This window comes from Halyomorpha halys, unplaced genomic scaffold (assembly GCF_000696795.3).
Source record: "Halyomorpha halys isolate HHAL.00 unplaced genomic scaffold, Hhal_1.1 Scaffold190.1, whole genome shotgun sequence".
Taxonomy (NCBI): domain Eukaryota; kingdom Metazoa; phylum Arthropoda; class Insecta; order Hemiptera; family Pentatomidae; genus Halyomorpha; species Halyomorpha halys.
The window spans coordinates 459,954-474,097 of NW_027105456.1; the positions used below are offsets into that span (position 1 = coordinate 459,954).

General features: G+C 31.0%; 1 protein-coding gene across 2 annotated transcripts in view; it reads left to right on the forward strand.

Moving 5' to 3' along the window:
• Positions 1-14,144, forward strand: part of LOC106679277 (ATP-dependent translocase ABCB1) — a 92,506-nt gene that overhangs the window by 19,678 nt on the left and 58,684 nt on the right. Inside the window, exon 1 of one of the 2 annotated variants that reach the window (XM_014418344.2) lies at positions 2,503-2,904. The exons of the other annotated variant lie outside the window; for it this stretch is intronic. Within the exon in view, the coding sequence (XP_014273830.1) occupies positions 2,777-2,904 (128 nt within the window). The 5' untranslated portion in view covers positions 2,503-2,776. Of the gene's footprint in view, positions 1-2,502; positions 2,905-14,144 lie in introns of those variants that run through there. 2 annotated transcript variants of the gene reach the window in all.

Sequence of the window (14,144 nt, forward strand, 5' to 3'; positions counted from 1 at the left end):
GATTTTCAAGTGTATATGAAACATACTACATATTTACCTATTGTATTATTTTGTACAGTTGTAAATTACAATAAATAAATCATTAAAAAAAAAAAGTTGAAATTAATCCTCACGCATTTCAGAACAGACGTTTCTATGTTATTCACCTTTTTCCCGTAACTTACTTCCGTACACTAGATCCTGAGGATTACATTAATCCCAGAGGTAACTCCAGGGAGGGGATAGGAAGGTAGGGGTCTCCAGGCCTGTTTCCCTTGCTGTAGAACCTATTGTTAGCAACGCAACTGGTGGTGGGTTGATAATGATAGCCACAACTATAGCACACTTGTTAAGCCGGATCAACTTTTGACACTTGCTGCAACTCCTAATTACCTACAAATACCTGGTAAAAAAGGTAACAATTCCAGTCTCCTCAGGCTTCTATTGTCCATAGAGGCAATCTTGCCGAGCGTAGAACTTGAATCGGCTATTTACTTCGAATTGATATAGATTTTGGTTCTGGAAATAAATAAATAAAAGGAATCCTAAAGAACTTGGTAGATTAAATAAACTAAACATATAAATTGTGATAACATTTAAGTATTATCCAGACTTATAACTTTTTTAAAATTGTATAATTGTGCTATGTTAAATAAAAAAATATACTGATTATAGGAATATAGTCCGAGTGGTGGTCAATAAAGCTATCAAAATAGTAGAAGATAACTATTTATTGTTAACTAACGTTTCGGGCCACTTTGCAGGGCTGATAAGAATGATGTTTTGTTACCAACTAACAGTTTGTATGTTCTTTTACGTCAGTACCTCATTCATTTTTCATCATTCTTATCAGCCCTGACGAAGCCCTGCAAAGTGGGCCGAAACGTTGGATAACAATAAATAGTTATCTTCTACTATTTTGATAGCTTTATTGACCGCCACCCGGTCTTTCTCCAATCTACTTCATATGGTCAACTATCTACTTCCAAAAAAAATATATACTGCTTAAGTATGCACATCAAACAACATTCACTCACCAAACTATATACATCCCCAAGTTTTGCAAAGAGGTCTACCTTTTCCAAGTAGCCCAAATGAAGGTTAGAAATTCTGACCGAAACGTTAACAATAATAAATAGTTTTTTACTTATTTGTGTTCTAAACTAACCGCACTATTTATTATTGTTAACGTTTCGGCCAGAATTTCTAGCCTTCATTCGGGCTTCTTGGGAAAGGTGGACCATTTCACAAAACTTGTGGATGTATGTAGTTTGGTGATTGGTTGTTTGATGCGCATACCGTACCTGAGTTTTTTACTTAAGCATTTTTGACCGCACACCTTTCCCCCTCCCCCTCGATCATCTTCTCCAATTAGTAATCTACGGTCAACTATCAACACTTCATGATAATATACATAATTGGGGAGAAGAAATTATATATCAAAAAATAATAAAATAAAAATAAAATTGTATTTTATTGTATCCATTCTTTATTTCTTCTTTGATTTCTATCCTTGTACATTTATAATTTTTTTTAATATATATATTCTTCCCCCTATTAGGTATATTATCATTTAATGTTTACCTAATTTTAATATTTGCTTTAATTTCCTATACTGTTTACTTTAATGTTAAATTAAATTATCATTAATATCAAGTAGAACTTATCCCCATTGAAATGGCCGGACAGGGCTCAAATTATGTTTTTTTTTTTTTAATTTTTGCAAATTACCTTTAGTATTGTTTATTTTATTAACAGTTCTCATTGTTAAAAATTATAAACAATTGATAAATACAAAATATTAATAAATTTTATGAATAATTAAAAGAGAAAAAGGAAAAGTAGATAATAACGATTCGTTCGGAAAAAGCCAAGACCCCCAAAACTTTACCGATTTCATTAGGGCTTTATTTTTTTCGTATTCTTGACAAAAACAGAATTTATCATTTATCTCTAACCCGCTTGAGATTAGGTCATACTCTCCTCACGCACTGTCACCTGATCAGAAAACTGCCACCTCCAACGTGCAAATATTGTCAGTCCATTCTTACGATTAGACATATTTTTGAAGAGTGTACTCACTATTTGCCAACAATAAACAGGATAGGACTGACCCCAAATTTATCAGAAGCTCTCGCAGATGAGGAAGCTAAAATTACATTAGTATTTGAATTTTTAAAAGCACATCGCCTTCTTTATAAATTATAACTCCTCTTCGATTTTATTTATTTATTTTTTTATTATTTTTTTAAATTTTATCATGCCATAGGCGTTGATGGCCAGAGGGTTTTACGCCTTTAAGCAACAATCAACAACAACAACAGAATTTATCATTTTTTTTTTTTTAGATTTTTAATATTATATTGGTACCAAAGAACAAGGCACATGTAACATTGCTAATACCGGTCTAATTTAGATGGCATTTGTTTTGTCTAGTAGAAAATTTAATAATGGGAATCTTATCTTATCTTTTATAGCACCTCACGGCTGGTGAGTACAGAATGTGGTGAAAGTAAGTGCATCGAAGAAACAGAAACAAGTTGCCACTGATACCACTATCGACTGTCACAACTCGTTTCTAATTTCGAACCTTAAGGGCTGATTTTGGTTCCTTGCCCTGCCACTAGGGACCCGTAGTGCTGCGCAGGTCGTCCATGGTGACTAGACGCGTCCCTTCTCTTGTTAGCTTCCAACTCACTTTCACTACCGCCCTTGCAAGGCTTATCAATTCCCTTTTTAGTTCACTGAATCTCTCAGTGTTTTATTTCTTTTAGTAGCAGTGTTTAAAGGTACAGTTATGAGTGATCCGGGAGGGCTGAAGAGGAGGAAAAAATACGAAGATAGAGCCGAAGTGCAAGAACACGAAGGAAATAAAAATAAAATTAATAGTTGTGAATTGGGAACTAAACTAGCAGAATATTTTGGGTAAGATTTATAAAAATCAAACCAAATAATTAAGTACTTTTCATATTATTATGTTAGAATACAAACAGTTAATAACTATTTTATAAATACTCCTATTCATAGATTTTATTTTTATTTATTTATAATAAAATGTTATTTTATATACTAACAAATTATATATAAATGAAATAAAATTATTAAATATTATCTGAATGACACAATATCTATTATAAATATCATTATCATTATTATTCGTTAAAGAACGTGAAAGAAATTTCATTTGTCTTAGTAAGAATTTCAGTCCTAGCAGGTTGTTTGAAGGGTGTTGATCATGTTAAAGCAGGTCGTGGTTTAGGGTAGGGGGCGATAGATGCCGAAGATGGCCGAAGTTATCCGAGCAACACGCCCTTACCAGTGATAAGACCTAGTACATGAGCCCAAGAGGAGAAAAAAAGAGTCATCTCACCCCAATTTCTGATTACTTTAATGAAAACTATGTATAATTAATAGTCATAACTGATGCGTCTGCTAAGTATAGGTAGGGGAAATAAAAAAATGACGGCTGTTTCAAAAAATTAATTTTTCATTCAGAGCTCTATATCTTAAAAATCACCAATAACACTAGAAAATCTAAAAGAATATTAGCCCTAATAGAGCTATTTACGTTCAATAGTTCTTGAGATATAGCTTTCTAAAAAGCAACATTTCTTAGAAATCTACTGAAAGAGTAGTGGTTAGTGAATTTATTTTGAAAAATCTATATTTCTAAAACCATTGGACGTGCAAATGTCTATTAGCACCCAAATTAAAGCTAGTTTAATGAGCTATAAAGTAGTTTATGATATTTATCTTCGTAGGAGTAATAGTTTACATGAAATTTGCTAAAATAAATTGATTTATAATTGTTCGGACAAATTTTAATTTGCCAAATTTATATTCATATGTGAATATCAAAAAAACTACTACCTCTACGAAGATAGATGTCATAAACTGCTTTATAGTAAGTTAAATTTCCTTTATTTTGAGTGTTGGGAAACATATGTGTGTCTTATGAATCTAGAGATATATTTTTCAAAAATCCAACATTTTATACGAACAACTAGAAATTTTCATATTGTGAGTTTATTTTGTCAAATATCATAAAAATTACTACTCCTACAAAGATAAACATAATAAACTATTTTGTAGTAAATTTAACTAGCTTTAATTTGAGCGCTGGCAGACATCTGTACGTCCAATGGTTTCTGAAATAAAGTTTTTCATAAATCAAACCGATTGTCCGAACAACTATAAATCTATTTATTTTAGCAAATATCATGAAAACTACTATTCCTACGAAGGTAAAGGTCATAAACCCCTTTATAGTCTAGAGATATATTTTTCAAAAATCCAACATTTTATACGAACAACTATAAATTAACATTTTATGAGTTTATTTTGTCAAATATCATAAAAACTACTACTCCTAGTTACCAAAGATAACCACAATTAACTATTTTGTAGTAAATTTAATTAACTTTAATGTAAGCGCTGGTAAACATCTGTATGTCCAATGGTTTCTGAAATGAAGTTTTCCATATATCAAACTTATTGTCTGAACAACTATAAATCTTATGAATAAATATTTAAAGGTAATTTAAGCTAGGATAAATATTATGTAAAAATAAAGTGATAAGAAATTACATATAAATAAAAGGAAGGAAGACATAAAATAGTATCAATATAAAATAAACTTGAATAAACAATGATAAGAATAAAAAATAAGTAACAATGGCAAGAGTAAAAAATACGTAAAATATACAGTTAAAAAGTATAGGAGACGTACATAAAACAAAAAAATACAGAAAAAAAGAAGAAAGTAGAGATTAAATAAACGTCTTGAAAGAATAAATAAATTTATTCTTAATTTATAATTAACTATTTTGTAGTAAATTTAATTAACTTTAATGTGAGCGCTGGTGAACATCTGTACGTCCAATTGTTTCTGAAATGAAATTTTTCATATATCAAACGTATTGTCCGAACTACTATAAATCAGTTTATTTTAGCAAATATTATGAAAACTACTATTCATACGAAGGTAAAGGTCATGAATTACTTTTTAGTACGTTAAACTAACTTTAATTTGAGTGCTAATAGACATCTATTTGTCACATAGTTCCTGAAGTATATTTCTTATAGATTTCTCAAAATAAATTAACTAACAACTAATCTTTCAGTAGAATTTTAAGAAATATTGCTTTTTAAAAAGCTATATCTCGAGAACTATTGGACGTAAATAGCTCTTTTAGGGCTAATATTTCAGCAAATTTACTCTCCTCTAAATAATGTTCTTTTTAGATTTTCTAGTGTTATTGGTGATTTTTAAGAAATACAGCTCCGAATGAAAAATTAATGTTTTATAAGGATTTTGAAACAACCGTAATTTTTTATTCCCACTATCTATACTTGGCAGACTCATCAGTTTTGACAAGTAATTATAGATAGTTTTCATTAAAGTAATCAAAAATTAGAGTGAAATAACTGTCTATTTTTCTTCCCGGCTCTTGTACCAATAGGCGGTAGGCAAGGGCATGATAAAGAAATTGGGTCCACAATAAAAAAAAAGTAATAAAACCTTATTTTAAATTTTTAAAAAAAAACTTAACAATTTGGATAGTTCTTGTAACTTCTTTATCGCAAAATTGCTAATTTTCAGAAAATTACAATTTAAAATTTATATGACTTCCTCGTTCTTGCTTTTACGGGCGCGAAACAATGAAATTTCGCTACCGAAAAAACTATGAAATTCTATATCTTATTTTTCAAATATCATTACATGAGACTCCGTTGCCAGCAATTAATTTACACTGACTTCTAAGTACAGCTAAATTTTAATCTATTTTTACTTGACTTCAGGGATTCTTTCTTCGTGATTCAAGTCATGTCAGTCTATCATATTTTGAAAGATTACTGTCACAATGCTGGTCCTCATGAAAAACTGAAAAATAGTTGTTATACTGGTACTTAGAACAATTACAAAGGCAATTTTAATTTTATAATAAAATTTATTGGTCATAAAACAGTGTGGCCACACTTAATTATAACCTATATACAGAGAAGAAAAAATAGATTAATTAAGAAACTAACTGACTAAATAAAAAACAAAACCAAATGGCAACCACAAAATATCTGTACTATTATAATAAAGAATTAGATTGGTGAAGCAAAAGGTAGTTAAAATGAAGGGATTTAAAAGAGGGAAGGGTTGGTACATGTTAAGGGGCCTCATGTTGGCCAAGCCATGGCGAACTCCGACATTCGCGAGCATATGGATGAGTGGCTTGTACGAGTTGGCCTAAGCTCGTTGCCGATCCGTCGAGAGTCAAAGGGGTTCGTGAGAGCGCTCGTGTAGCATCTCCACCAAGTTTATTTTATATTGATACTATTTTACGTTTTCCTTCCTTTTATTTATATGTAATTTCTTATCACTTTATTTTTACATAATATTTATCCTAGCTTAAATTACCTTATTGTATCTTATTGTTGTAATATTCTCAGTTTTTTTTGTATCTTTTTAGCCCTGATGAAGCCCTGCAAAGTGGGGCGAAACGTCGGACATTAAAATAATTATAAACTATTTGTTCTTTTTTTGACCGCAAGCCTGACCATCTTCTAATATTTAAATTTTTACGGTCAACTATATATACATATATATATATTTTTACTTGGCTTCAAGGAGGCTTCGTGATTCAAGTCATGTCAGTCTATCAATTTTTGAAAGATAACTGTCACAAATGTTGGTCCTTATTAAAAAATTAAAATTAGTTTGTTATTCTGGGACTAGATCCCTTCAGAACAATTACAAGGATATTAGCCAAAACAGTGTGGCTGCGCTTAATTACAACTTATATTATAAAAGGATACCAATAATTTTAGATACAGAAAAAACAAAATAAAAAGGAAGTTAGAATATTTACAAATAATACATGATAATGCTCAATATTTGTGTTATCTGTACTATTATAATGTCGGATTACTTTGGAGAAGAAAAAGCTCGTTAAACAGAAGGATTTTAAACGAGGGAAGGGTTGATAAATGACGAATGGTAGAGAGAGTTCCAGTGAACGGCAGCTCGGGTTGAAAAATGGTTTGTCAACGGCAGCAGTTCGGTAAGGCGGAGGGTAGATATCAGATAAACGGGATTGGAATGAGAATTTGAAATACTGATTCTCTTCCTAGTACCTGTGCTATATCCTTATTATACTAATTACTCGGAATAGGAAAGAAGCTAGGAAATACTGGCATCGGTAGGATGGATAGAGCCACTTCAGCTCGGCGTAATACTCGGCTATGTGCGTATCTGTGGTGGTCCCGAAAACGAATCGTACTATGCGATTCATAAGGCGTTTAAGTTTAGCTTCGAGTTTAACCGAGAGTTTTCTGTATACCAGGTAAAAATAGTCAAAGTGGGGGGGGGGGACAAGAGAGGATCCTAAGGATTAACGGGTTTTGAGTGGAAGCAGATAAAGGATTATATTGTATTGCTTCAGGATTGCTATGGTTTGACGAGAAATTTTAGATATGTGTGGTCAGGGGATGGTGGGAACTAAATCAGTGCTAAAATTAGATATTAAGAAGATAAAACCAATGTGACTGTAGAAGAGTGGCTTTGAAAATCTTCACATCTGTCTTATATAAGGGGTATTCATGATCTTTGGTTTAACATGTTAAAGCGTGTTAAATGGAAAAACTCATGTTAAATCGAAAAAAATTGCCTTCTTTTACCGTGGTAAAACGAAATAACATTTAACATGACTGTTACTTGGTCTGTTAAATGGAGAATGACGTCACACAATAGACCAGTTGAGATCGCCGCCATTTTTGTTGTTGTGACAGCTCAGTTCTTTCGTGTGTTTGTGGTATTCATATCCCTGTTATTAAACCAGAATGGATAATTTTAATGATACATTTGAGAAAAAAAACCAATGTAATTTCAATCTACTATCTGAAAATTTGTAAACGCTCGCCAGAAAAAAATCTCACTATATGAACCATGTAATTATTCTTAGGGGACATATGTCCCAGAATAAAGTTATTTTTTCATTTCATTTCATAAGCTAAACTTTCACACAAATTCCACTTTTCACTCACTCTAGGCATGTTTTAATTAATTACTTAAATCAAACCTGAAGTAAACAATAACATGAGGGTCTGGAAGGAAGGTTATAAACATAAAGGCTTATACAGCAAGTTGCTGAGAAAATCCACTAGGGACTCTTATGCATTTAACGTTTAACATGACTTTAAATAGGGCTGCTCACAATCTTATACTTATAACATTTAACATGGTAAAACATTTAACATTTAACACAACATCATGAATACCCCTAATGTTATACTTATAACATTTAACATGGTAAAACATTTAACATTTAACACAACATCATGAATACCCCTAATATACCATTCTTTTTGCTCTCACAGTGGATTTATCTTTTTTTTTTTTTTTTTTTTTTTTTTTTTTTTTTTTTTTTTTTTTTTTTTTTTTTTATGAAGACCTATATTGGGGGTTAAAACGCCTGCAATTAATAAATAACGAACGATTACTGTTCTTCTTGACCACAGTCCTACCTTTAAAAAAATGAATTGTCAAGCTTTAACATTCGCTAAAAAGTCAGTGAAAATATAAAATTCAAAAGATTTAGGTAAATTATTTTATTTCTGAATATAATTCGAAAAATAATATATATTAATATAGTTAGGAAATTTAGTCAACATTTTTTAGAAATTTAAGATATTTCAAAATCTATACGATCCAAAAATTGTATCAACGTCCCTAGCAATATCCTCAAATAGAGAAATCTATATCTCAAAAACTATTCGACGTAAAGATGTCTATTAACACTCAAATTAAAGCTAGTACAATATAAAGTAGTTTATAATTTTTATCTTCGTTGGAATTGTAGTTTTCATGGTATTCGACAAACTAAATTCACAAAATGTTGATTTCTAGTTATTTGGACAAAAACTTTAAAGGCAGAATTAGGTGGGAGTTCGGACGTTGTTTGACCCAACAGTTTTTGTCCCTTCTTCTCCATACCATGGAGTGGGAGAAAGGATCGCTCCGCCATTTTTCTATATTTATATTCTATATCTATAAGATATAATTTTCATTATGACAATTTTAATTTATCACATAGTAACATAAGTAAATGATTAGTCTTATTTATAATAACAACATGGCAAAAGTTCTAATATAATGTAATGACTGTACACATCAAATAATTCAAATAACGTATTAAAAAGATTATAAGATAAGAGGAGATGGTCGTGGGTGCGTTCAGCAAATAAACAAAACTTATTTACTTCTGCCGACATTTCGTCCTGAATTTCAGGACTTCACCAGCTCTGAAAAACAGAACGAGACAATAGCCTTAATTAAAAAAAAATATATATAGCAAACAAGAATGGAATTATACATAACAATAAATTAACTATATAGTAGTTAATACTAATACAAGATAAAATATAATATTGTAGAGTAACGAATTATACAAAATAAATGATTAAAAAAAAAAAATAAAAAACAGTAAGTGTTAAAATAAATATTAATTTATTGAAGTTCGTTTATAATTATTATTTTTTAATATAGATCATTTCAGCATTCTAAATTCGAAATGCCCTCCAATCCCATATCACCACCCTTGAAGAACGGTGCCAAAACTGGAGGATTAAAATAAATTCCAATAAATCCCACCAAATCACATTTACCCTTCGACGTAAACCCATGACCTCTTCCCCTACAATATCCTTTAATAATACCCCACTTATTCCTGTCGAACAGATTCGTTACTTAGGACTACATCTCGACAAAACGACTGACATGGAATCCTCATACAAGACTAAAAAAAGACAAGAAACTGCTCGTAGATTCCGACTATTGCAACATTTACTGGAAAACCGGTCTAAATTGCCAATCCATTACAAAAGACTGATCTACATGACTATTATCAGGCCTATCTGGACATACGGAGTTGAGCTTTGGGGCTCCACTAAACCATCTACTTCCTCCAGAATCCAATCCTTACAGTCCAAAATCCTTCGTAAAATCCTTAATACTCCTTACTTTGTCACAAATCAAGTCATCCATCAGGACCTCAATATTCCATATGTTGCCGATTTGGCCAGAACCAGATACCGTTCCTTCCATAATAAACTTCTCAACCACCCAAATCCACTTGTTTCTAACCTGGCTTCTCCTTCATTACCTAATAATCCTCCTAGGCGTCTGAAAAGAAGATGACCTCGAGATCTTCTCCTCTAGAAATGTTTTTGGAGCTCTATCAGTGGGTAGATTCTCCACATGTTTTTATCATGTTACTATGTCACCTACAGCAAATTTACTTGTTGTATATATGTGTATACAGTTGTAAATATCAATAAATAAATTGTTAAAAAAAAAAAAAATTCGAAATGCAAACGTGTAGGACTTTCTAGCATGAAGTGTAGTAGTGTTACTAAACAATATAAAACAGATCTATGTTTAATTTTTTGAATGTTAGGGTTAGGTCTCTAATTTGACTAGACTAATATTTGTAATCTCCATATCTCAAGAACTACATGTGGACTTGTTTAGATAAAACAAATTTATGTCACGTTCTTTTATCTGTACAAGGGAACATGTACTTCCTGTGACTGATTCACTCAGATAGGAGTCACTTAGATAGATAATTTAATATTCTTTATTATTGTAGAGATAAATTTTCTTACCAAAAATCTTTGTTTTCAATGTATAAATCAAAAAGGACTGAAGTACATGTTTTCAATTCCTACAACCCTAAACTAAACTCGACGCAGAAATTCGTGGGGTTTTATAGGTAGAATATTCTAGTGGTGCTAAACAATATAGTTGTGCAAATGCCCAAGAGGAGAAAAAAGTCAGTTATTTAACCCCAATTTTTTATTACTTTAATGAAAACTATGTATAATTACTAGTCAAAACTGATGAGTCTGCAAAGTATAGGTTAGGGGAAATTAAAAAATGGCGGCTGTTTCAAAACGTTAAAAAAATTAAATTTTCATCCGGAACTCTATATCTTTAAAATTACCAACAAAACTAGAAAACCTAAGAGAATATCATTTAAAGGAGAGTAAATTTGCTAAAATGTGAGTCTAATAGTCCTATTTATGTTCAATAGTTCTCGAGATATAGATTTTTAAATTGCAACATGTTATAATAAATGCACTAAAAAATCAGTAGTTTGTGATTTTTTTTTTTAGGAATCTATATCTCAAAAACCATTCGACGTAAAGATGTCTATTAATACTCAAATTAAAACTAGTTTAGTGCGCTATGAAGTAATTTATAATGTTTATCTTCGTAAGAGTAGTAGATTTCATAATATTCGATGAACTAAATTCACAAAATGTTGATTTCTAGTTGTTTAGACAAAAACTTTGATTTATAAAAAATATATCTCACGAACCAAATGACGTACAGGTGTCTGCCAGCACTCAAATTAAAGCTAGTTAAATGTACTATAATGTAGTTTATGACGTTTATCTTCTTAGTAGTAGTATTTTTTATGATATTTTCCAAAATATATTAAAAAAATGTTGATGTCTAGTTGTGGGGATAAAAGTTATGAAAATATAAATACTACTAAGCGTACAGAGATAAACTACTTTATAGTACATTAAACTAGCTTTATTTGAATGCTAATAGACATCTATACGTTGAATGGCTTTTGAGATAGGTTGCTCTCAAAATAAATTCACTAATTATTTATTTTTCAGTGCCTTTTTACGAAATATTTCAATTTAAAAAGCTATATCTCACGAACAATGGAACATAAATATGTCTTTAATTATATTATTTCAGTTTCTTGAGACAAGGTAATTATTTATTAAATAAATCAAAACTAGAATCCTTTTTTGTTTCAACACTTTTTATTTTTCACCTGTCCAACGTTTCGGCCATTTTAGGCATCCTCAAGGACATCTTCAATTATAATTTCTTCCTCACATTAAATTTAGAGTTACTTTTGGAGGCTATTCTGCCCAGGTCATTCATTTATTATAAGTTAAAAGCCTATTTTTTTTTTTAATTTAAAATCATAAATATTTAATTCTTCTTATATAAGATTATCCACACAAATTCACTACCATATACACCATAAGTGTATAAGATAACTTCTTATATAAGAAGAATTAAATATTTATGATTTTAAATTTTAAAAAAAAATAGGCTTTTAACTTATAATTAATGAATGACCTGGGCAGAATAGCCTGCAAAAGTAACTCTAAATTTAATGTGAGGAAGAAATTATAATTGAAGATGTCTTTGAGGATGGCTAAAATGGCCGAAACGTTGGACTGGTGAAAATAAAAAGTGTTGAGACAAAAAAGGATACAAGTTTTGATTTATTTATTAAATAAATATGTTTATTAAGTCGCACATTTTAGAAAATTTATTAAACTTTAAAATTATATTCTCTTATGTTTTCTAATGTTGTTGGTAGTTTTAAAGATATTAAGTTCCGAATGATTTTTTTTTTTTTTTTTACGTACGTAACAGCTACCATTTGTTATTCCCACTACCTATACTTGGCAAACTCGTCAGTTTTGATTAGTAATTTTATTTTATACATTAATTAATTATACATAGTTTTCATTAAAGTGATCCAAAATTGGGGTGAAATAAAAGTCTTTTTTTCACCCTGGCTCTTGCACTACAGAGGAAGGTACTTTTTGAATGTTTTTGTTTTGAACTTTTAATCTGAGAATTTTTTTTTTCGTTTGGTTATACAGACTTTGTAGATCTTCTCGACACTTGGCTGTCTTGGGCTAGTGTTTTGCAGTTTGTTGATTCTGTCTGTCACCCTGGTTTTTTAGCCTCTTACAGAATGGTACTCATGAGCCGTTGAGTATATTAGTAAATGAGAAAAAAACAGTGCAAAGTAAATACTGAAATGAATTATATCTTTGCTAGTTTTTATAATAATATTTTGAGAGAGCGACTTGCAGCACCCCTGCCACACGCTTGGGGCACCCCTGGATGCCGCGGCATCCATTTTGAGAACCGCTGTTGTGGAGGGTGCGTAGAACCCCTCGTCTGGGTCCACTTGTGTGAGCTTTTGACTACCAAATTAACCAATTGACTTTTCAGTAGTCATTTCTTCTCATCCTTATTCTGGTCTTCTGTCCGCTGCGTATACTTCTCTAATGAATGAAGATTTTTCTCTTTAGGTTTCTTTGTTTCCTCAATAAATTATTCAGAACTTTAAAATTGATAAATGGTGGGTTATTGAACGTAGATCTTTATGTAAGAAGAAGACGGTCAGTGAATTGAAGTACAAAAATAAGCCAAACTTCCAGCAATGTTAATGAATACCTATACGCCCTAATGCACAATTTTTATTCTTGCTTACCTATACATGAGATATACATGGGCATAGGCAGGATTTCGCAGAGAGGGAGCAGACCTGAGACATAAATATACGTTGGGTATAAGAAATATATTTAATTCTGCATTCCAAGAAATATCCTCACCATTTTATTTCTATTTCATAAAATTCAATCATTACTTTTATAAATTTTGACTATCCATAATCGCAATAAATTATTGAAAATGAAACTTAAAAATCGAGCATAAACTTAATTATTGTACATCAATACACTCAATAAATACAAAAATATAAGAGCCGATGAAGAGAGCATCAGCCTTCTTGGATTGATGGAAAAAATATTAACCACCTCTTCTATGATGGCCTTCTTTGTTTTATTTTCAACAAACGTTCTGTGATCATTAAAATGGCAAACTGTAAGTTATAATAGGAACAATGGAATCTAAAAAAGGTTCTTTTTTATTCGCTCCCCTATTATATTTAGTGTTAAGTGTATGACGAATAATTGCGCTCAATGAATCTTACCTTTTTTACCGAAGAATCGAAGTATATCCCTCTTGTCCCTTTGAAGGTGTGGTTGTGTCTTGTGATCCGTGAAGATCTCAACTCAACTCATTTTTTGTAACGTCTTTGAACTGACGCCCTTGCTTATAGTGGTCTCACTACATTGGTTATTTCGAAAATGGTAAATTTTAGGAATTGAAAACGCTGGGCCCGTTACGTTCTATAAGGACATACCTTTTATTCACTTCTATCCTACAATAAAAAACCTTGGTGTCACCTCTGATCAACACCTCTCTTGGAATAACCATGTTTCCCAAATCACACGCAAATCCATAACTGTACTCAAACAATTCCTAAAATTCCGTAATT